This window comes from Polistes fuscatus, unplaced genomic scaffold, assembly GCF_010416935.1.
Source record: "Polistes fuscatus isolate 324 unplaced genomic scaffold, CU_Pfus_HIC Scaffold5, whole genome shotgun sequence".
NCBI lineage: Eukaryota > Metazoa > Arthropoda > Insecta > Hymenoptera > Vespidae > Polistes > Polistes fuscatus.
In genome coordinates this window covers 1,061,785-1,085,640 of record NW_025113129.1, presented here as the reverse complement: position 1 = coordinate 1,085,640, position 23,856 = coordinate 1,061,785, and the positions used below count along the sequence as shown (strand labels likewise).

The window sequence follows — 23,856 nt, the reverse complement described above, 5'->3', positions numbered from 1 at the left end:
AGCCAAACGGTCATAGAACTTGACGAAGACCCGCGGCAAATGAAATTTCAAAGTTTCTTCGTACTTCTTTTTTTTTATACAAATATTTCGTAGAAATCATTCATTGTTTCCTCTTATAGTCTATCTTACTTACTGAAAGAACAAAAAAAAACAAACGAACAAAAGTTTATTTCAAATTAATTTAACGTTTAAGACAAAAGTTTATTCCTATCCTTTTATTTATTTAATTGTTATTAAATTTGTAAAATTTGTTGTTGTTATTATTAAACAAAGAAATAAGGCAAGTTCAAATCAAGCACGAAATAAAAAAGTAACGAAAAAATTGCGATAATATCTAATTTTGGAAAATTATAACAATGTTTTTTTTTTTATATATATAATTGACGAATTAAGAAATGAATTAACAAATAATTGTATGTATGTAGATGAAATAAAACAAAATTAAACAAATACAAATATAATACACACAAAACTGTATATAAACATATCATATTAATAGGGTTAATTCAATATTAGGTTGCGTTAACAAAGGGTTAAATGATGTCTCTTTATATTATTAAAAAAAACAGATTATTGATTTTAGTCGAGATTATTGAATATATTTAAAAAAAGAAACAAAAAGCACAAAAAGAAGAAGAATCTTTTCACGTTGTTAAAGAAAAAAAAGAAAACAGCAACCATCTTGAAAAAATTTAAACGCGTCGGAATAGAAATTCTATTTAAAAAGAACAATACAACGAACACAAACACATACAGACCAATCGATGAGGGAAAAATGAAAAGAAAAATATGATACAAAAAAGTAAATTTCGAGACGCGGAAGTATTTAACAATAAAACGATGCATAATATTTGAAAATAATGATATGGAAGGCGCATTGTTTATCGTAAGAAAACCAAACAGAGGGTCGTCGTTTGATAAAGAAAGGTTTGCTGAACGAGTGTGAGTGAAAGAGAGAAAGAAAAAAAAAAGAAAAGAAAGAAAAAGAAAAAGAGAGAGTGAGAGAGATGTGAAGAGAGGAAGAAGTAAAACTTTATCTGAAATTACTTGAAGATAATATTATGAGTACTTAAAAGATGTCATGGTAGATGGAGAAACGTTGACCACTTGTAATCCGGTGAGATCGTTCAAATTCGTATCAAATCGGTCGCTGTCGAAAATTGCGTCTTGTTCTTAAGAGCAAGTGAGAAAAACAAATTTATATATATATAAGAAAGAGAGAGAAAGAGAGAGAGAGAGAGAGAGTATAAGATAGAAATAAAGAGAAACAGTGAAAAGATAGAAAGAGAGAGTAACGATACCGCGGTGCGCAAGCTCTCGCACGATCCCTTTGTGTTATTTTCGTGTCGAGAATCGCCGTTCGAAGCTTTAAATAGGATCGAGTTTTCGACGAAGAAGGCAGTTTCTAATACCAATTCTACATGTTGGAGCATCGCACCGTATTCGATGTGAGTAAACAATAACAGGGGGGTTGGTTGGTTGGTTGTAGGTTCGCCGGTTTTAACGTCACAACTATCGATAGTACGATATATATATATATATATATATATACATATACATATACATATATAAATATATTTAATATACAAGTATTATTCTAAATGGTGTTTCAAATCTTCATCGCCGTCAATCTATTATAGATCATTTTTTAATTTATCTCTATCTCTGTTTTCCTCTTTTTCTATTTTTTACTATATTTTTCTTCTTTTTAGTTTGAAAATTCAAAAAGGTGTATATATATATATATATAAAGAAGAAACAATAGGATTCACACACCTCATCAACAGATAAACACTTACGTTAGTCATTGAATGTACGAAAATCTTGAAATTGGAGAAGATGTTGGAAAAATTGTTTGTGTATTTTATCTTTCGATCAAATAGATCTATCTTTTTGTGATTTTTTTTTTACTTTATACGAGAAAGAAGAAAGAAAGAAATATATATATATATAGAGAGAGAGAGAAAGAGAGAGAGATACGTAATCATGTCAATCATGTACAATGGCCGATTTAATGATACGCGTCGCGATCATGCGCGCACGTCTACGATTATTTTTAATCGTTTTAAAAGGTACGTTCGTTCGTTAAAATTGGCAGCGAAACTCTTAAATAGAAACCGAGAGAGAGAGAGAGAGAGAGAGGGGTTACACCAAGTTCTAAGATTTTCCTTACGTCTCATGTTAGGGTTTCTTCATTCACGGTGTTGCGAAAAAGCCAAGAATCTTCATCATCGGTTAGATATTATTTCAATTCTTTACAATTTTTCATTAGTTTCATTTTGTTTTCCCATGGCTTGATTGAGATCAATAAACATTTGTTGTTGTTTCTTCTTTTTTCCTTTTTTTTTTTGTATCGTCGTTTAAAGAGAAAAGAAAAAATATCAAAGATTATTTCTCGTTTAAAATGATTAGAAAAAGATATATATTTGTTGTTTCATAGAAAGAAAATTTCAATTAAAATAGAAGATAAACAATATTGTTTTTGTTTAGTCACTGTTAAACGAGTATAATCTCATAATCCCGCGTATTGCAGACTGCGTGATTTTTGAATATCATCGTATTCGATGAGCTTTTTCCGGTATCATCGCCAGAATTGTGCCACCTTCTTGGCAAACTTTCTCAAAGAGAGAAAGAGAGAGATGTTGGCGATTTTTCATTGCTCCAATGTATAGTGACGCGTGTCGAGATCACGATATATTATTAACTATTAGTGCGTTTACCGCGAACAACCAAAAAAAGAAAAAAACAAAAACAAAGAAAACGATATATTCGCGTACAAAATGTGTATCTTCTAATCGTAAATAAATATATTCTCTTTGTATATACAAAATTAATCACAAATTTTTAGTACCAAGTAGTATTTTCCTATTCGTGTAAGAATGTTAATATTTTGTTATTTTTGTTTCCTTTTTTTTTCTTCTTAAAATTCGATTAATTTATTAATATACGCGTTTTATCCGTTAGACTCCATTTTGTTCGTTTACGAACGTCCATTGTTTTCCCGCGAATTTTCAAACGGAACCACGTTCGTTCCTCATGTTCTAAAACACCACGTGGGCTGAAAGCCGTTTTGGCGGCTTGTCCAATCGATTAACCGAGCACGTCGACCTACAAAGAGAGTTCTTTCTTCTCCTACGATCGAAATAAATCATCTCGTTGAATCTTTCTCTCTCTCTCTCTCTCTTTCTCTCTTTCTGTTTCATCCTATTCGATTCGAGGAAATAAATAAGACAAATTTATTCGTAGAATAGAGACCGTAGGTAGATCGTATGCATAAAGTTAGCTTTTATTCTAGTATACATAGAACAAAAATATTGGGATTGAATTATTTTTCCTCTGTCTCTTTATTTATATATTTTTCTTTTTTTTTTGGTATCGTTAAAAGAAAATCAAAAGATAAAGAAATCCTTTTCTCGAAGAATATTTCCAGAAATTTAAATGTACAAAAGAAAAATTTCACTTTTATCTGAACAAAAAGCTACAATAACTATGCTCGGAATGTTTTATTACAGGATTAACAATAAATAGTCCCATACACTTTCTCTTTGAAGAAAGAATTATAATGAATGTTTTCGATCATTCTTCTTCAGATAGTTGGATCGGAAAATCTTAAGAAATTTGTAAAGAAAAAGGTTCAAACCTTAAAATGAACTTAAACTGACAACACAAAAGATATATAAATGCAGTTACTATTTCAAGAAGAAAATTCTTCTTTCAAGGGGCGGTTCTTTTACCACCACCAATGACTGTTACACAGTAACCTTCAAAAAGTCCTCCCCCACCAGTGCATGGATGCTTTCTAAAAAATACTTCTTCCTTGTATATATTTAAATAACGAGAGTAGAAAGATATCTGTTCAGTTCTTTTTAACAGTGCACGATAGATCGTATCTCTCGTGGATCTGCAAGAAAACATCTTGTTTGTTTTTCTTTTTCTCTTTGAAAAATATACTAATTTAATATGGGACCAAATAAATACGCACTACGTGTGAGTTGTTATTTTATTGGGAAGAAATTTTTCAATGCGATACAACGTTTCGAATAATTGACGCGTTTTATTATATATTATTTATATATTATATTATATATTCTTTTTTTTTTTATTGTATCATTATAGAAGAATTAGGAAAGATGTCAAATCTTCTAATCACTCGTTTTATCTTTATTAATATTCCAAAATAAAAAACCATATATATTATATTATTTTCCAGATGCCATTGCATTGCATCACCAACCCGTTACAACGGGAACTGGCCGACGCTATTATAAGGTTACAACCGCTGGATGAAATTCGGATACTTCTTGCATGCGGTGCAAGGCCAAATGAGCCTGTAACCCAAGGTCTAAGACCATTACATTATGCAGTGTGGCAGAGGTACATTGACGCAGCACAATTACTTCTGGTTCGTGGTGCTGATATCGACGCAACCGACGAATGTGGATATTCCGCATTGCATCTAGCTGCTGAACATGGTTTTCTCGATCTCGTTAAGCTTCTATTAAAATATGGTGCCAAGGTGGATCATAGGAAAGACACCGGGGAATTATTTCCTAGGTAAATCAAATTCCTATCTTTTTTAAAATTAATTTAATTAATATTAATTGGTAATATTAATAATTAGAAATATTAAATTTCTTTTTAAATGAATATTTCCAAAGTAAATTTTACAAAAACGATTCCATTGTGCAGTTTTAAAGTAAAGTTTCAATATAATAAACGCGCGAAATTTTTTGATTCACCCTAATATTATACATTACTTCAATTATTAATCTGTATTTATTTATTTCTAACAATATAAACTACTTCTAACGATAAACTATACGGTTCGGTTATATTTAATATAGATCGATATATTTGTTACGATGGAATTCATTGATCGTAAGCCAATATCGGGTCTCGTATCGATCAATCGTCGCGTTAACGATTGAATAATATGATTGTAAAAATAATATCATATGTATTGACTCTCTTTTAAAACTGTCCTCCTTATTGTTTTACATATATGTGTCGTTATCCCATAGGACTATGATGTGCGACGAGCCGTTACGATTAGCCTTGAGAAATCGTCATGTAGAAGTGGCTAGGACTTTGTTGGAAGCTGGCGCAAATCCAAACAAGAGATATTTCTTCGGTTCTGAGATTAATTTGGTATCACCCTTGGATCTGGAGTGTATGGAACTTTTATTGGCCTTTGGTGCTCAACCCAATATGAGGGATCGTGCTGGATTAACTCCTCTAATGAAAGCAGCAAGATCACCCCAAGTAAGAAATATATAAATGATCTATAATCAAATAATTATAATTATTATTTTGAAATTTTATTATTATTATCAGGGTGTTGCTACGGTATTACTGTTGTTGAGTTACGGAGCGGATGTTAATTCCATGGCCGATTCGAGGCACGATTATCGAACGGTTCTGCATTATGCGATACTTGGTGGTGATCCAGCGGTCATCAATCTTTTGTTGAAACAGGGTGCAAGGTTATCTCTTGGACCTGATTATCAAAAACCGACCGCATTAGATTTAGCTATACTCAAGGGTGATCCTTCGATCGTTGAGATGTTATTAGAGTCCGGTAAGTGTCGTCAATCTTTATGATTTTTATTAATAATATCTAAACAATTCTAACAACAATATTTTTTTCTTCTTTTATATCATATCGATGTGATATATAACGTACGTATAATTTATCCTAATTATAAGATATACAGTTACGTTGGTTAGCGTATAACAGTTTAATAAATATACAAAAATATATTATTGTTTGTGTTTGTAGATAAATAAAAATAATATTTATTTTAGGTGCTGACGTTAATGCAACATCTCCGATCATCGGATCAGCCCTTCACGTCGCCTGTGCGGACAACATACCCAATAGATTACAAATTCTTCAAATGTTGTTGGAACGTGGCGCTGATCCTAATCTCGTAATACGCAGCGACGAAGGTTTTTCATTGCGTCCAGTTTTAGCGGAATACGTGGCATCCAACGAAAATCCATCTGTCGAAGTTGTCGCACTTTTGCTAAAATACGGTGCCAGAGTTGTCATAAAGACTCAATTTCGTGATCCACACGGTATATTAAATTCACTGCAAAATACCGCAGATAAACCTAGATTATTAAGAGCACTTTTAGAAGCAGCGGAAAGTTTCGATCCTTGTATGATCAAAAGATCGAGTAGTTTGACCGATGCGCAAAAGGCTCTGGTAATGGAAGCTGCGAGAACACCTTTACCATTGACCCATCAAGCTAGGCTCATAGTTCGCAGATTATGCGGCACGAAATTACCAAAAATCGTATGGAATCTTCAATTACCCCAATCGTTACATCGATATCTTCTTTACGATTTTCATTAGTCTTTTTTTTTTTTTTGATCATTTTTAATTCGTTATTGGAGGCGATCTTTCTCCGACATTCCAAAACTGTGAATTTAATTCATTGACATGGGTCTTATATTCATTTAATTTCCTCTTTATGCTTCTGACACTGTTGCTCCAATTTTAATTACAATTGTTCTACTTTAAGTTCTATAATTTTTTCTTGTTCTTTTTTCAATTTCATCATTTGCTCATTATAAGCTATTTTCATTTTTGGCTTCATTTCTTCTAATTTCATTTCATATTTATTATGAATCTCTTTTAATTGAGTTTCAGATATTTTATTTTTAGCCTGCTCTTGTAATTCTTTATGTAATTTATCTCTTTCTTCTTGTAACAATAAAGTGTCTTGTTTCAACTGTGTCACTTGCTTCCTCAGATCATTTAAATCAATTGATTGAGATTTAAGATGTGTTACTTCTTTATTCTTTTTATTTTCGGTTCTAACTTCTTCCAATGTTCTTTCTAATTTTGCATCCCTACTCTCATCATATCTAATTTATTCTTCATTTCTTTTTTCTCTTTCACTAACTGATCGATCTGTACTTGCAGTTTTTTATCATTAACAGTTTGTTTAACTTGCCCAGCTACACAATTCTTTTTATATGAACTAATTGAATGTTTAAAAGCTTCTATCTCTTTTTCAGATTTAGTAATATCATTGCATATATTACTGATGTTTTCTAATTCTCCTTTGATTATTTCTTCCTCTTTGACATCATTTTCTTCTATATTACATTCAATAGTGGAACTTTCTTTATTACCATTTAAATACTGCAAATAAGTGTTCATTCATTTCTGCTCCATGTTAAAAAATTTCTTCCACATAAAATCAGTTATGGATATAATATTTTGAAAATGATTAATAATCATATTCATTGAACATTTTTTGAAGAATGTTTTTCTTAGTTTGCAACTGTTCTATATCTTTATATTTAATATCGTTAGTGACAGTAGATAAATTACTAAATTCATTTAATACTTGATCCTATTTTTGTTTCAATGAAATGAAAGATTCGTTTAGATAAAATCTCTTGTATTTTTTCCTTTTCTTTAATAATATTTTGAATATAACTCTTATGAGTTTGTTCTGATATATATTTCAATTTCATTTTTTTGCACAATCTTTATTTGTAACCAATCCATAATTCAATATATGAATCCACAAACTCATTCAATTAAATTTCAAAAACCATTTTGTTTGCTCTGACACCCTATCGTTCTGTTCAAGATTCTTAAATTTGGGCTTTTCAATTGATTACCTTGTGTTCTATCTCTTTTTTTGGTTTTTTGTTCAGGAAGGAGAATTTGACTTAGACTATCATTAAAAACATCATCAGAAACTGAACCTGTTTTTATTTCTTCTTCGGTACAATATAATGGTTGAAATTGTGTTTCGGCTGGATAAGGTGATTTCAAGTGTGGTTTGCAAAGAGAATTTTTCATTTGTAATACAGATAAACGATCAAACTACAGACAAGCCATGACCTTCTTTCATATCCGCTAAATAAATATTATCAAAAACTTTTCCTTCTTCATCCGCTGCTGTAAAGGCATTGACCACAGCATGCATATTTTTAGCACTATATTGTTTCTCATAATATTTTTTATATAATTATAATTCAAATTCAAAAATATAAATTCAAATTATATATTATATCATTATATATTTTTGAATTAAATAATAATAATAATTATTATTATTATATTTTACATGTGTCAATGGCCACGGTGCGGTGACAGCACTAGTTTCTGCTCGATCAATTAAGTCAAGCAACCCTGAGTACGATTAGTACTTGGATGGGTGTGAACCGCTTGAGAAAACCGGTGTGCCGTTGACGCCAAGATCTCTGCCTAATTAACATCTAGAGCTGGTCCCAAGCCCAGATAAAAAAGGGGAGAGGGTTCGAGGGGTGAGGCTAGCAACCTACCCTCGGTAAAAACAATAAATCGCTCCTAGAAATATAGCAATAAAAAAAAGCTATTATAACAGGACGACGAAGTCCTAATAAAAAGAGGAAGAAGAAGGAAAAGTTACATCGATATCTTCTTTACGATTTTCATTAGCCTTTTTTTTTTTGGTCATTTTTAATTCGTTATTGGAAGCGCGGAGAGGGGTTGGGGATGGAGCAACAACAACAACAACTTAATCGTTGTTGTTGTTGCTCCATCCAAAACATAAAACAACAATTATATTTGTTAAGCTACTCTCATTTCGTAAAATTATTTTCAACGAATATCTTCGTATTTTATCGATCTTTGTATTTATCATTGCATAGTATTTCATTTATTTTCTTTTTTTTTTTTTTCATTAGCAATTTTGGCACGAAAGCTGAATGAAATCAAAATGAAAATCGATAAAAAGAAAAAAAAAATGAACATTTTAACTCTTTCTTTAACCAAAATTAATAAAGTTTTTATCACTGTCGTGAGATCTCCACGTGCACGTGTATTTCGTGCGTCTTTGAATTTACCTGATTCGTGTATATGACGAATCATAATGAAGAACGCGATAGTTAGAATATGAAGTATTATACGTGCGTTATAAGAGTTCAGGAGTTGATTCGGTACTTTTTTGCAAAACTATTACTCTATTTTTTGTTGTTGTTATATAATCTAAGTTTTACCGATTAACTCTAGTATTATTATAGTTCGTTTCGTACAAGATAATCTCGAAGGTCGGTGTTTTTTTTTCGAGATCGATCAAATCTTTATTAGATATTATTATTATTGTTAATATCGTTTTAAACAACGATGACAACGATATATATATATATTGTATAAAGAAAAAAAGGGGGAAGGGGAGGAAAGAAACAAAATATGTTAAAGATATCTAAGAATTTCATACGTTAAGAGATATTTAATTTTGTATCTTTGTACACGAAGAAGAAGAAGAAGAAGTTAGTACACGTGCGTGCACATACAGAGATACACCCATACAGTGTTATTGATAAATAAAGAAAATAATGTAAAAAAAAAAAGAAAAAAAGAACTTTCGCTTTTTCTTTTCTATTTCGTTGAAAGAAAAGGAAAGGAAATTAAAATGAAAAAATAAAAAAAAAATAAAGTAAAATAAAAAGATAACGGAACGCGAAAAAACAGATAAGATACAAAGCACTGATATTTGGTTCCTATCCCGTGGAGAACTTTGAAAGAATTGATTGAACAACAACCATACTTTCCAATCGAATATTTCGAGCCACGGGATTAGGATGCGTAGAATGTTGGCCGGTTAAGAACGACGATGATACCATCGTATTTCTATCCTCGAAATAGCAACCTCAATACCGTCACTTACGTCAAACTTTTGGCAATCGTTTTTGCCCGTGAAGAAATTTGAACTTGAAATGACAATAATCGTCTTTGTCCTTTGCAAATAAAATACGAATGTGAAGGATGATCAAGGCCGTGATCCTTGGTCTCTGTGTGTATAATGCAGTTTTTAAAGAGCATTAGATATACATTAGAGATATATATAGTGTATTTCTTATTTATTTATTTTATGAAAATTAAATTAAATTGATAATATGTATTTTTAAATCGTGTTAAAAATTACTTAAAACTTTACAATCTTGGTATTGGAACTTTTAGAGAATTACGGGTAGCATCGAAGAGTATTTGATGAATTCGTAATTTGGCTAGCTGCATCTGACTGCTATCTTTAATATTTCGCAATTCTTCTGCGACAAAATTGCCGAACGCAGTAAAAGTGTCTTTCTCTTGAACACCGTCTATCGTTGATGCTTTTATTAATCGTAATCGCGTATCATCCGGATCTTTACATTTTTGACGCTTGCTGCTATTGGATGATGCATCGAGGTGATTTGATTCAATGTTGGAATTTCTTTTTAATATTCTACCAGGCGATTGTTTTTTTTCAGAACCTTGTATTGATTGTAAATTGTAATCCAAAGTAACTTCGCCCGGTTCCAATGGTGTTAAAGTACTATTCTCGCTGTCGTAATAAAAAACATTTTGAATTTCCTGTAATTGGGATGGGAAAAAAAACAGGTGACGTAAGAATATTATTATAAAGAAATGTTAATTGTTTTAAATATAAAAGATTATTGTTACCGGTACGCTTATATCCAAATCCCTTTGAGATTGTTGATGCTTTTGTTGTTGATGAGTTTCTTGATGCGATTTCGTATGATCTTGATGAAATTGTTGTTGATTTTGTTGACTGGCATGTTGCTGCTGTTGTTGAGTACAGTTTTCCACGTTAACTGCTGGATTTATCGGTGTCAATGATTTTTTAGCAACGTCATCCTTAAGGAACATTAATAAATCCAATGCGAACCATTGTGGTTTTCTAACTAGAAACGTGTTCTGTCCTGCGTTTAACTTGGCATAATTCCATCTACGATATTCCTTGCGAAATGAACTACGAAGCATGTATAATTTTTTTTCAACATCCGCCAAAGAACAATTGAAATGATTCGCCATTTCTGTAAGTGCCTCGCGACGGAAACGTCGATTTTTGTAAAATTCGTGGCTCGTATCCCAAAGACATTTTCTTTCTTTGTACATTTGTATCAATGTTGTTGTATTATTTTGATCCCATTCTGGTATTCCTTCTTGCGCGGTCACACCGGTGCTTGGAATTCCATTTGTTACGGACATTGCTTTTACTTTTAGGTTTTTTTTTAAGTTCTTGATTTATTTTTTAAACACTTTATCGATTGAAATAAACAATATTGGATGCTCCTTGTTTTGAGTTTTTTTACTCGGAGAAATAAAGAATTTGCGTTAGCATAGAACATTAAATAACACAACTCCAAACAATATCGGAGTATCCCCATAGAAACCGAGTTGATCGGCTTTCAATGTTATTATTTTAAACAAAATTAATCGATTACGTGTAAATCGATATAGACAAATCTCGCGTTAAATCGAGATTGGATAAAATTTGATTTCGCGATTTTTACGCGTCTTATTTGTTTTCTTAGTTTCTAATTTGTTTTTGTAATGATTTTGTTTATGTTATATTTATATCTTAGCAATCAAATTATTATTATTGTCGAAAGTTTTGTACATACTTACAATGATTATTAGAAAATCTGTTGCAATGTCTAAAGAAATTGTGTGTATTTCTCGAAATAGTGTTAGCAAATATTTTCGTAAGTAAGTATTTTCGAAATAATCTTGCTTTTTGTTGTGATATTCTTCTTATATTTTATATGTATATGTACATATACTGTATAGCCGTGCCCACAAATGGGTGCCAGATCCAGAGTATTTCTCAAAAACAGATGCTCCGAAGGCTATACCGGTTGATCCTGTAAATTGGCCATTTCCAGATGGATACCCTTATTTGGATCAAAAGCCACGTGAAAAAATAAAAAATGTACAAATTAATTTTGGTCCTCAGCATCCTTCTGCTCATGGAGCTTTACGTTTGATATTAGAATTGGAAGGTGAAATTGTCCTTAAAGCTGATCCACATATTGGACTTTTACATCGTGGTACAGAGAAATTAATGGAGCATAAAACGTATTTGCAAAATTTACCTTATTTTGATCGTTTGGATTATATATCATCGATGTGCAACGAACAATGTTATAGTTTAGCTGTAGAAAAGCTGTTGAACATAGATGTACCAATACGTGCCAAATACATTAGAGGTTGATATTAATTTATTCATTAATTGATACAGTCTAATTTTATAAATACATGGAAAAAACTGTAAATTACTATTTTTTTTTTATTACAGTACTTATTGGAGAAATAACGCGAATTTTTAGTCATATTATGTCAGTTTCAACGCAAGCAATCGATGTAGGAGGGATAACTCCTCTTTTCTGGTTATTCGAAGAGCGTGAAAAAATAATGGAATTTTTTGAAAGAGTTAGCGGTGCACGTATGTTTGGAGCATATGTGCGCCCAGGTGGTGTCGCTTTAGATATACCTTTGGGTTTATTAGATGATATTCATCAATGGGCTAGTGTTTATTCAGAAAGACTTGACGAAGTAGAAGATTTATTGACAGAGAATCGGATTTTTAAACAACGCTTGAAGGACATCGGTAGAATTACAGCTAAAGATGCATTAAATTTTGGATGCAGTGGAGTTATGTTGCGTGCAGCTGGTATCGAATGGGATTTGAGAAAAGTTGCACCATATCATGTATATGAATTAATTGATTTTGATGTACCTGTGGGTATGAATGGAGATTGTTACGATAGGTAATATAGTAATATTATAATTGTATTGTTTTTAATTTCTAAGAATGATTTGTATTTTTATATTACACATATCATCATATAGATATTGCATTCGGATGAATGAAATGCGTCAATCTCTTAGAATAATTGATCAATGCTTAAATCAAATGCCTCCTGGTGAAGTGAATTGTGATGATGTAAAAATAGTACCACCAAGGAGGAAAGAAATGAAAACAACTATGGAAGCACTTATCCATCATTTCAAATTATATTCGGAAGGATTTTGTGTACCACCAGGTGCTACGTACACATCCATAGAAGCACCCAAGGGTGAATTTGGAGTTTATCTTGTTAGCGATGGTAGTAATAAACCATACAGATGTAAACTTAGAAGTCCTGGCTTTCCTCATTTGGCAGTATTGAAATATATGGGACCTGGTCATTTCCTCTCAGACATTTCCGCTATTCTTGGTTCCATAGACATAGTATTTGGTGACATAGATAGATGATATTACTAATCATGATAATAAGTAAGTAATTCTACTATATTTTTAAAATATGTATTCTAAAATTTGAAATTAGTCATTTTTGATTAATATTCAAATATTTGACAAATGATATTCTATGCTTTAATGAGATGCTCTTATAATTTAATGAGTTTTAATTGATGAATTTAATAAATGTTGACTCTAATACATAAAGCTACTTTTCTGTCAGTATATCATTTATATAAAATTAATAAATAATTCTTTGCAAATATATAAAATATATAAAAACATGTGATGGAGTTTGCAAGTGTCAATATTTATATTTGCATTTTCTATCGTAGTCATAATGACGTTCTTTTATATCGTGTTAATTTACATATTAATTATTTAATGAGTTATTTTAATACAAAATTATTCTGTAATCGAATTTAATAAAAATTTCAAATAAATATAGGTATTTATCTAATTATTATCGATCTTATAATTAGCTCGAAGATGTCGTCTATGTTCGTTTAGGTTCGGTTATATTCGTTTAGATTCGGTTATGTTCGACAGTTGCAGAACAACTACATTAGACTAGTTTTGCATCATGGCGGCTGGAGTGTTAAGGACGGTCCTACGAAAATCTTTAAGATCTTTTAACGATTCAACATTTTTTGTGCGAAATGGAGCTCAAGTATATCATGCTACGTAAGTTTTACAAAGCCTCGTTTCTTTTTTTTTTTTATTTGTAGGTTAATGTAATACAATTTATTATAATATGTTTACATAACACTACTTATTTTATTTATATATATATATATGTGTGTGTGTGTATATATATTTTGTGTTTAACTTTTTAGTTGATGTTACTAGAACAATATATAATAATAAAACAATTGTTTCTAGACAACGTCGATGTGCTCATGCTTGGGTACCAGATCCAGAGTATTTCTCAAAAACAGATGCTCCGAAGGCTATACCAGTTGATCCTGTAAATTGGCCATTTCCAGATGGATACCCTGATTTGGAACAAAAGTCACATGAAAGATTAAAAAATGTACAAATTAATTTTGGACCTCAACACCCTGCTGCTCATGGAGTATTACGTTTGATATTAGAATTAGAGGGAGAACTTGTTCTTAGAGCCGATCCACATATTGGTCTTTTGCATCGTGCTACAGAAAAGCTTATAGAATATAAAACCTACATGCAAGCGTTACCTTACTTTGATCGCTTGGATTATGTTTCCATGATGTGTAACGAACAATGTTTCTCTTTAGCAATTGAGAAACTATTAAATATAGATGTACCTATACGTGCTAAATATATTCGAGGTGTGTGTTTAATATTGAGAAAGTTAACGATATAGAAAAGTTCTATCTATCCATATATATATATATATATGCTAATAACGAATGTTTTTGATTACAGTTTTATTTGCGGAACTTACTCGTATTTTGAATCATATTATGGGAATTGGAACCCACGCATTGGATGTTGGTGCTATGACTCCATTCTTTTGGTTATTTGAAGAACGAGAAAAATTAATGGAATTTTATGAACGAGTTAGTGGAGCTCGTATGCATGCCGCTTATATACGACCTGGCGGAGTATCTTTGGATCTTCCATTAGGTTTATTAGATGATATTCATGAATGGGCTTCACAATATGGAGAAAGACTCGATGAAGTTGAAGACATGTTGACAGATAACAGAATATGGATTCAACGTACTAAGGATATTGGTATAGTTTCAGCGAAAGATGCATTAAATATGGGCTTCAGCGGAGTAATGTTAAGAGGATCTGGAATTAAATGGGATTTAAGAAAAGTAGCACCATATGATGCATACGATTTAGTGGATTTTGATGTTCCTGTTGGCATTAATGGGGATTGTTACGACAGGTAATGTATAATAGTTAAATAAATCTAAATCCATTTGAGTGATTTTTGTATATTTATCAAATAATTTTTATTTCAAACTAGGTATCTCATACGTGTTGAAGAAATGCGTCAATCTCTTAGAATAATTGAGCAATGTTTAAATAAGATGCCAGCAGGTGAAGTGAGATGCGACGATGCAAAAATTGTTCCACCTCGTAGAGAAGAAATGAAAACTAGTATGGAGGCTCTAATTCATCATTTTAAATTATTCACGCAAGGCTTCCAGGTACCACCTGGTGCTACGTATACAGCTATTGAAGCACCCAAGGGTGAATTTGGAGTTTATCTTGTCAGCGATGGTAGTAGTAAACCATACAGGTGTAAAATCAAGGCTCCTGGATTTGCACACTTAGCTTGTTTGAAACATATTGGACCAGGTCATATGCTTGCCGATATTGTTGCTATTATTGGTACTTTGGATGTAGTATTTGGTGAAATTGATAGATAAAATGTTGATCATTTAGTAGTAGGTAGGTAACTAAACTTATTATAATTACTGTGTTAATGAGAAAGCTCATTAATCATGTGGTAATAATAAATAAAAAGTATTTTACCACGCGTAAACACAAACATAAGTGATAAATATTTTATTGTAGATCATTTTTACAAGATCATTTATTAGTACACATATATATTAAACATATAAATAGATTTTATTTATATCCTTTTGGTTTAGTAAGTCTTCTTTGTCTTGATTGTATTATTAAACATTTAATATTTATAATTGTCCTTTAATAATTTTGTTTCTTAACAGCATTATTATATAAATGAGTAAAGAAATGATACAGAAATTTAACAAGTTCTTAAATATAATAAATATTTATTATGATTTCTTGTAATTTCATACAATGAAATAAACAGAAATACTGAACGAGTTATATTTCAAGATAAGATGATTAAAATTGTATGTATATATGCGTTTCACGTTAATGCTGTTAAAGAAACAAGCTATACGAAAATACGAAACTTCTTATTTATATGTACGTTCGTAATGGGAAAAAATTTTAAATCTATGGCTTACGTGACCGATCTATAACGAAAACGTGTGACGTTTGAAAATTTTCACCGATCCTTATACGACGTGGAATCAAAATTTGTCGCGTTTGTTTTACACGAATAAAATATTTCGATTTTATAATTAATTTCTTGTTTAAATGTATCCATAAAATTCGAGCTACATATTTGATATGAAATAAATTTTTTATAAAAATCAACGAAGGGACAATAACAACAACAGCAACAACAACAACAACAACAACAATGGTGGTCATAACACGAATGGCATTGGTAAGGAGCAGCCACTACGTGGTCAGCATTTTAATTTCGGCTACGTTCCTTAATCTTGCACAATAATCTTGCGTTATATTGTGAACGTTTTGAACTTCGATGATCGTTACAAGAATAAAACTTAATAATAGGAAATAAAATTCTTATAATAATATCCTTTTTATTTAATATATTTATTTGATTTTTTATATTTTAATTGTATTTCTTTCTTTCTTACAAAATAAGTTAAAATAATATTTACATAGTAAGCGTTGTAATACTTGACATGAATTTCGTGAACTAGTAACATTTGACATTCGAATCTCGTCTAAGTCTACTACATGGTGGTCTTTAATACGGTTTTACGATGTAGAGGAAATCGCATTTACAACATCAATGATATTGACACGAATAACATTAATGATTTTAAATAACCAGTTACAAATTCGATTGCATGGTTCCATATAGTGTATAGTGTATTTTTTATATAATAGTCGACTTAATATTATTATTATTATTATTATTATTATTATAATATTACATCATTATTCTAAATACACTACTTCTAATTTATTTTTATTTCACTTCCTTATGTATATAATATATATTTTTGTATGTGGTGTAATATTTCAGTTAATTTTAATTTTTAACCGTCGCGTTATAAGAGAATGTTTTATGAAATATATTTAATATAACATAAATAACATAATTCATTTCAAGTATTCTATTTCTTATGCAACATTCTCGTTTGTTTTATTTCCATTATAAAATCACTACAAGAATTATGTTAATTCGTTGAGTGTTATTGCAGCATCGTTTAGAAATATACTTTGCGGTTAACATTTTAACTTGGTGAAAGATTCTTTTAATTAAATGTAATATAATAATAAAGAAAGTGGGTCGTTCTCACTAATATTTTTCATTATTTTTACGTTCCTCATTTAACGTACTTACTACTATTATTAAAAATAATATATGTTACTATAAAAATAATACAAAAACGTATTTAAATAATAGTTTAATCGAATTGTTACGTGTGATACAATTATGTACTATCGAAGGAACAGAGACCCAAAAAAAAATGGCATTGTTTGAAAATTCTTTCTTTTTACGAAATAACAAAAGAAATTAAAATAAAAGATATTCTATTAAAAGATATCTATTAAAAAAAATGTTATAAGTTAATAAATTAATTTTATAAAATATTAATTAAATTAGTATTTTAATAGTCACGATAACTTAAACTGTCAATTGATGTTGTAATACTCATTTGTAATTGTAATATTTTTTCATAATATTAATCTTTTATCGAACGAATTTTTCGTTCCGGTTTCTTTTTTTCTTATTTTTACTTTTTTTATTACATTTCTTATTAGGTCAAAGATGATAACAAAATAGAATGATTTCTTTTCATCTCGATATATTTTATTTCAATAATATTATTTATTAATAGTCGTTTTTATGTCTTAAGTAGATCCAATTGAATTGTTTATTGTAATTGTTTATTAATTTAAATTTGTCCTCATCTTTTTTTGTTTTTATTTTTTGTTTTATTTTCCTTCCTAATCATTACGATGGAAAGAAGCTCTTTACGTTTGATTTAATGTACAGGTAATTTTATCATTGAGTTGTTTTTGTTATATTTCTTATTATATTTCTTTTTATTAATCGTTTACATTTTTCTTCCCTTTTTAATTTCAAGGTTTATACAAGGTAAACCATTTTATGTCGAGGTATGCCAATCGGGTTTGAGTCTTCAGACCAGTAAAAGAAATCAATGACTTACACGTTACTATACCGGGTGACCTCGACGATGATATTTCGTTCTGGTAATCCATTTTGAACGATATAATCCATCAGTTCTCGTATTTTCTTACGCTTGTATATTCTTTCTTTAAACAATGTTTTCTTTCTTTTCCAACATTTGTTATTAATAACAAAATTATCCAACGACAAATTAAATTTTTTAAATATTTCACAAAAGTTATCGTTGACAAGGTACGAAAGTGATAAGAATTTTTTTAAGTCGACGAAAATCGATATTTTATTGATCGAACCATTTGTCTGTCGTTAAAATATTCTTAAAGTTAATTTTAATTTAAAATTAAATAATTTTCACAAATTGAAACAATTATTATGTATCTTATCTTTTGTTTTAATGTTTATTTTTTTTTTTCATAATAAATTATAATCGATTTTTTACGATTGGTAGATTCCAAGAAATATTATTTACAGTCGGAATAATAATTGAGTGAATGAATGGTAAGAAAAAAATTTGACATTAATGACACATCGAGACGATAATTGTTATTGTAAAAATAAGAAAAAAATAGAATAAAAATATACATACTACGTATACGTACAATCGTTAGTTTAATGATATAAAATATTACGATGAGTTGGATAAAATAACTCCTTTTATTTCTTCTTTCAATACGTTTTTTTTCCATTTAAGAAAATTACATTGCAAATGTTTAACAACGAATAAGATGTAAATTTACGTTTAAAAAAAAAAGTAAAACTTCTATCCATTCTTGACCTTTATTAACGATGACGCTTTACAAAAAATTTACGATTTATTTGATTCAGCGTATTTTCCTTTATTTTTTGTACATTTTTTACGATTGATTGTTCAATTAAAAACTTGTTTACCTCAAACAAACAGAAAAGAAGAAGAAAAAGAAGAAAAAAAAAGCACAAATTGAAAAACGTAATTTTCTTATAAAATTCGCTTCTAAAAATCATCGTAACTTTGTGTATGTTTTTGTGTGTATATTATCAAAGTATTATTAGCTATTGAGTAGTTAGTTAATCAATCATGAGACTAATTTGAAATTTTAAGTGAAAGAATAATGAAATAGGATGGAATGGGATTTTCCTTATCGATCGATTGTTTTATTAGATTACTAAATATGATGAAAAGTTACATTATTATGATTACTTTCAATTAGAATAATTGTTTCATCATTTCGTGCTTTAATTTAATGCTTAATAATTATACAAAGAGATAAATAATCGAAAAGAATTTTATTAGTTTATAATAGTGTAAAACGTTTTGACGTAAAGAACATATAAGATGACAGATAACGAATGGAACATTCAAACACCTAACTAAAAAAAGAAGGTATTATTATAGTTGCTTACACTTAACTGGATGAGAGTGTATTCTATTGGCACACAAGTTGCCATGTAGAAACTCCTTGTACTTTGTATTCCTTACGTTTAACGTTCGGCCATATTTCTGACGTAAATGTTGCTACGTGGAGAAAAAGTTAGATAGGATTATAAGAGAACCGAATAAAACAAAAAAAGATAAGGAATAATTTGTGGTTATTTATACCAGGAAATGAAATATCGTATAGTTGACCATAAAGATGCGTGTGTATAAATATATATAAGCATGGTCATGAATTTAATTTGTTGTGTTAATTAATTATAATTTAATTTTTTTTTCTTTTTGTAATTCATTCTTATCGATTTAATTGTTATTCCATTTGTAATTAGTTTCCAAGAAATATTAAGATATTTCCATCGGGGGTAGGGGGGATCTCTCAAAGTGAGAGTTTTCCCATACTATAATAATTCCGGACGTTACGTCATTGATGAAAGTTAGATATAATTGTTACCAGCAGGATCGAAATTTTATCCTTGTCCTTTAAGTTTTTTTCTTTTTTTCTTCTTAATTATCATATTACATTTTTTCAGATCGATTTTTTAATATTTAAAAAATTTTTTTTCCTTTTTTTTTCCTTTTTTTTTCCTTTTTTTTTTTTTAAAAGTCACGAATATCATTATTAATTCGTTCGTCGTAAATTGCAAGAAAAGAAAATGATAGATAATAATTGAAAATTGAACGAAACATAGACGGTGTATTTAATTTAAAGTCTTATTATATGCATTTGATTTCTTCTGTTACATTATACTGATAAGTAATTATATCGTTTTTTGTTTCTTTGATTTTTTCTTTTTTTGTAGACGTTCATAAGTTCAATATCATAGAATAATTACCGCGAATGAAATATAATTATTATTGTGCAAGTTGCTATTAATAAACGGATGAAAAAGATAAGACAAATGAGGATGGGTTGGTCAATAATTAAATAATTTATATATATATATATATATATACTTTAATGTAAAATTGAAAAGAAAAAATTTGATATTTTATATATTTAAATAAATAATGCTAAATATAATAAAAATAAAAATTATTAAATATAATAAATAATTATTATAATAAATATAATAAATATTATTAAATATAATAAATAATTATTATAATAAATATAATAAATATAATAAATAAATATTAAATATAATAAATAATTATTAAATATAATAAAAAATAATTATTATAATAAATAAATATTGCAAAATTTGAAATATTTCTTATCTAAATGAATAATAAATTGTACAATATTATTTAATATATTAACAATTTCAATAATATTTATTGACCAATCCAATATTTAGAAAGTTTTGAAGTATATATATATACATATATACTATAATAAAGATATGTAAATCATTTCAAATGACATAACTAGTCTTCTCACGCTCACATACGTGATTTCACTATATAGAGCAACTAATGAAGGGTCGAGGTAAGTCTGGATAAATATAAACGAAATTACGTGATCATTCAACAACAACTCTTTCTAAGTTTCCTAACTCTATTATTAAGTTTACAAGACAAGACAAAAGAAATTTGAAAATAGGAGTTTCCGTATTATCACGAGGAAACGTAAAGAAAATCAATGAATGGTAATCTCATTAATCATTTATTACAAGATTTCATTATTTTAAAAAGAATACGATACTCGTCTTGCATTTCTAGATATACGCTACCATGAATGATTCTAATCTGACTGACTCATTTAAATCGACAAACGATTCATTCTGAAAAAGATCGGGAAATGGTATGTGTTCGGAATGTTTTGCTGGATTAAAAGCTAAGCTATGAATCATGAAAGTTCTGCAAATATAAATTAAAGTTACATTAACGCGCGTTACACGTTATCAATGTTTCCGAACAAAATATAGTTCGTCAATAAAAATAGAAAAATAAAGAAGTTACACATGGGAAAGTTTATTAAGAGAACAATATATATAATTTATATATTTAAATAAATAACGCTAAGCAAATTTATATTATAATATATATAATAATAATAATAATAATAATAATAATATATAATAATTTATTATTAATATTATATATTATTATATGATATATAATAATATAATAATATATTATATATAATACAATATAATATAATATATATAGGGTGTATATAATAATGGTGGTATATACCACCATATTTAAAACAGGGTGGTATATAATAAAATAATAATAAAATAATATATAATAATATAATAATATATTATATATAATACAATATAATATAATATATACAGGGTGGGTCATTAACTTTTGCCACCAACATTTTAGACAAATTAATAGATCCGAAAGTATGATAGTAGCAGAAAAGTTTTTACAATAAAAGTTGCATGAAAAACGGGAGCTATTATATGACGTTAGTTTTTTTTTGCTAGGTGGATTCGCTTCCGAGATTTAAAGATTAACTTTGTTTTTTTTAAATAGAATGCTATGTTTTAATACTTATTGTCTGATATATATATATATATATATATATATATATATTGTTCTTTTAATAATTAATTTATAATTAATTATTTGTTCGATTACGATATCTTTGAAAATTGCAATAAAAAAATTCTAGATATATATGTCAACAATCCTGAGAATCGAATGAATAATCGAATAATCTCGGTTTAACTAACAATCGCATAACCAAGTTGACGGATATTGTGGTTTTCTAAGAATTAAAATACAATTGAAAAAATAAGTAATCATCCGTTTTATTTCCAATTTCTTTGTTCTTTCTTATCGGTCATTTAAAAACTGGAACACATTATATAAAAAAAAAAAGTACTTATTCTTGCAATTTTTAAAATGAGATCTATATATATATAAATATTTTTCTTTTCTCAACGAGTTTCTGAAAGAATTACAAAGCAACGTAAGGAATGACGGTAATTAGTGAATAATTAAACGTTTAAGGTCAAAGATTCTAATATATCATTGCGTGGGTAAGGGCAAAATGTTAGATGGGTTGCAATCATTTGTATAATTATTAGTAACAATAGGAAATAAATATACAATAGATTTATCGGAAGAGACTATAATTTTATTTTATCAAACGTTCAAAAGTAAGTGTAGTATCTATTCATTTAATTTATTATTTATCCAACATATAACTAAACGTGTCATAATTTCAATCGTCATTCGTGTAGTGTCATGAAATCCGTGTAATTTATTACTAATTAACGTTCGTAAATTGATCATGCGATGGAACATTTTTTCCTTACACATATTCAAAGTTACTTTATACACGTAAATTAATATTTGTTTGTACACGTAGAATTAAATACAAGGGGTGGGGGAGGGGGGGGAGGATGAATTAACTAATGTTTTCTTATTTTGCATCTCGTTAATCATTTTTCTCTCACGTATAATAGTAGTGTCATTCTATTTAAAATTGTTTGTTCTAGCGAAGAAAAAAAGAAAAATTATTGGTGACGTGTACGTATGTGTCTTATAAAATAACGTAATAAGTCTTATTAAATATTTAAAAAAAAGTAATTTATTTATTTATTTTTTTCTTCTTCTTCTTCTTAAGATAAATATTGCGCATTTTCATTTTATTCGTAAATAATAACGATTTGAAATTGGGAACAAAAGTTGAATAATCGTAAATTTATGAAGAAAGATGAAATGTTATTTTGTATTTATGTTCACGATATGTTGCACCTTTTTATTTATTTTTTTAAACTGTGCCATATGGAAGGACGATTAATCGATCCGCATTGCGGTTTATGTCACACATTTATATATACATTTGTATACATGTATGCATTATGATAACAATGTGGGATACTTGACCTCGATAATAGATGATTTAGTTTCTATTTTAATATACACAAATCATAGAAATATATATAATATAATAATCTTCCACCATAAAAATTATTTAACAAAAAAATGACAATTAGTATGAATTATAATTAGCATATATTTTAGAAAGGATAATATATTAGATAATATATTAGAAAGGATAATACAATTATAATTATAATAACAATAACAATAATAATTTACATACAAATTGTAATATATATATATATATAAAATATAATTATTTTCCTCCATAAAAATTATTTTAAAAAATGATAAATATTATAAAATATAATTAGCATATATTTTAAAAAGGATAATACAATTAATTGTTTGACAATAATAGTTTATATAAAAATTGTAATACTTAAAATGCTAAAAGTATGTATAAAATTATCAAAAAAAAAAGAAAAGAAAAGAAATAAGTTAACGGCAAAAGAAAAATTTGAAAATCCAGCAATGAGGAGAGTTGAAATAAATAAGATAAATTATCCGTGCATAAGAAGTAAGCCGAAAAAAACTTTATCAAAGTGAAAGAGAAAGAGAAAAAGAAAGAAACAGAGTGGGGATGAAAGAGTTAGAGCATTGGGGGTAAAGTGGGTGGAGGGGGGTAATAATAAATCGTTCACCTGAACCTACTCCTGGGTTCTGTGCA

General features: G+C 28.7%; 4 protein-coding genes across 6 annotated transcripts; 3 read left to right on the top strand and 1 right to left on the bottom strand.

Annotated features, from left to right (window-relative positions):
- The first annotated feature begins 1,340 nt into the window (after positions 1-1,340).
- LOC122522413 (ankyrin-1-like) lies at positions 1,341-6,564 on the top strand. 2 transcript variants are annotated; one of them, XM_043643501.1, is made up of 5 exons: positions 1,341-1,448; positions 4,211-4,554; positions 5,022-5,262; positions 5,335-5,578; positions 5,845-6,564. In XM_043643501.1, the coding sequence occupies exons 1-5, from the start codon at positions 1,422-1,424 to the stop codon at positions 6,357-6,359; spliced, it is 1,371 nt and encodes a 456-aa protein (XP_043499436.1). In that variant the 5' UTR covers positions 1,341-1,421; the 3' UTR covers positions 6,360-6,564. The 2 variants fall into 2 exon arrangements, with proteins under 2 accessions (XP_043499436.1, XP_043499435.1); XM_043643500.1 differs by having other exon boundaries at positions 1,342-1,448; positions 5,806-6,564.
- A 3,380-nt stretch (positions 6,565-9,944) lies between these two features.
- LOC122521998 lies at positions 9,945-11,003 on the bottom strand. The gene is made up of 2 exons (XM_043642758.1): positions 10,455-11,003; positions 9,945-10,364 (listed from the first exon to the last, which is right to left on the bottom strand). Exons 1-2 carry the CDS (start codon positions 11,001-11,003, stop codon positions 9,945-9,947), a joined length of 969 nt encoding a protein of 322 aa, XP_043498693.1.
- LOC122522415 (NADH-quinone oxidoreductase subunit D-like) lies at positions 10,151-13,676 on the top strand. Of its 2 annotated transcripts, XM_043643504.1 has the most exons (6): positions 10,151-10,199; positions 10,262-11,504; positions 11,586-12,004; positions 12,094-12,565; positions 12,648-13,074; positions 13,588-13,676. In XM_043643504.1, the coding sequence occupies exons 2-5, from the start codon at positions 11,425-11,427 to the stop codon at positions 13,051-13,053; spliced, it is 1,377 nt and encodes a 458-aa protein (XP_043499439.1). In that variant the 5' UTR covers positions 10,151-10,199; positions 10,262-11,424; the 3' UTR covers positions 13,054-13,074; positions 13,588-13,676. The 2 variants fall into 2 exon arrangements, with proteins under 2 accessions (XP_043499439.1, XP_043499438.1); XM_043643503.1 differs by lacking the exon at positions 10,151-10,199 and having other exon boundaries at positions 10,307-11,504; positions 13,549-13,627.
- On the top strand, positions 13,587-16,098 carry LOC122522414 (NADH-ubiquinone oxidoreductase 49 kDa subunit). The gene is made up of 4 exons (XM_043643502.1): positions 13,587-13,722; positions 13,921-14,348; positions 14,446-14,917; positions 14,999-16,098. Exons 1-4 carry the CDS (start codon positions 13,622-13,624, stop codon positions 15,402-15,404), a joined length of 1,407 nt encoding a protein of 468 aa, XP_043499437.1. The 5' UTR covers positions 13,587-13,621; the 3' UTR covers positions 15,405-16,098.
- The last annotated feature ends 7,758 nt before the right edge of the window (positions 16,099-23,856 follow it).

Excerpts from the sequence above, each read along its gene's own strand:
- LOC122522413 (XM_043643500.1), top strand. The coding sequence starts at position 1,422 with ATGTTGGAGCATCGCACCGTATTCGAT. Across the intron at positions 1,449-4,210 it reads AGCATCGCACCGTATTCGAT|ATGCCATTGCATTGCATCAC; the intron begins GTGAGTAAACAA and ends ATTATTTTCCAG. Across the intron at positions 4,555-5,021 it reads ACCGGGGAATTATTTCCTAG|GACTATGATGTGCGACGAGC; the intron begins GTAAATCAAATT and ends GTTATCCCATAG.
- LOC122521998 (XM_043642758.1), bottom strand. The coding sequence starts at position 11,003 with ATGTCCGTAACAAATGGAATTCCAAGCACCGGTGTGACCGCGCAAGAA. Across the intron at positions 10,365-10,454 it reads ATTTGGATATAAGCGTACCG|GAAATTCAAAATGTTTTTTA; the intron begins GTAACAATAATC and ends TCCCAATTACAG.
- LOC122522415 (XM_043643504.1), top strand. The coding sequence starts at position 11,425 with ATGATTATTAGAAAATCTGTTGCAATGTCTAAAGAAATTGTGTGTATT. Across the intron at positions 12,005-12,093 it reads ACGTGCCAAATACATTAGAG|TACTTATTGGAGAAATAACG; the intron begins GTTGATATTAAT and ends TTTTTATTACAG. Across the intron at positions 12,566-12,647 it reads AATGGAGATTGTTACGATAG|ATATTGCATTCGGATGAATG; the intron begins GTAATATAGTAA and ends ATCATCATATAG.
- LOC122522414 (XM_043643502.1), top strand. The coding sequence starts at position 13,622 with ATGGCGGCTGGAGTGTTAAGGACGGTCCTACGAAAATCTTTAAGATCT. Across the intron at positions 14,349-14,445 it reads ACGTGCTAAATATATTCGAG|TTTTATTTGCGGAACTTACT; the intron begins GTGTGTGTTTAA and ends TTTTGATTACAG. Across the intron at positions 14,918-14,998 it reads AATGGGGATTGTTACGACAG|GTATCTCATACGTGTTGAAG; the intron begins GTAATGTATAAT and ends ATTTCAAACTAG.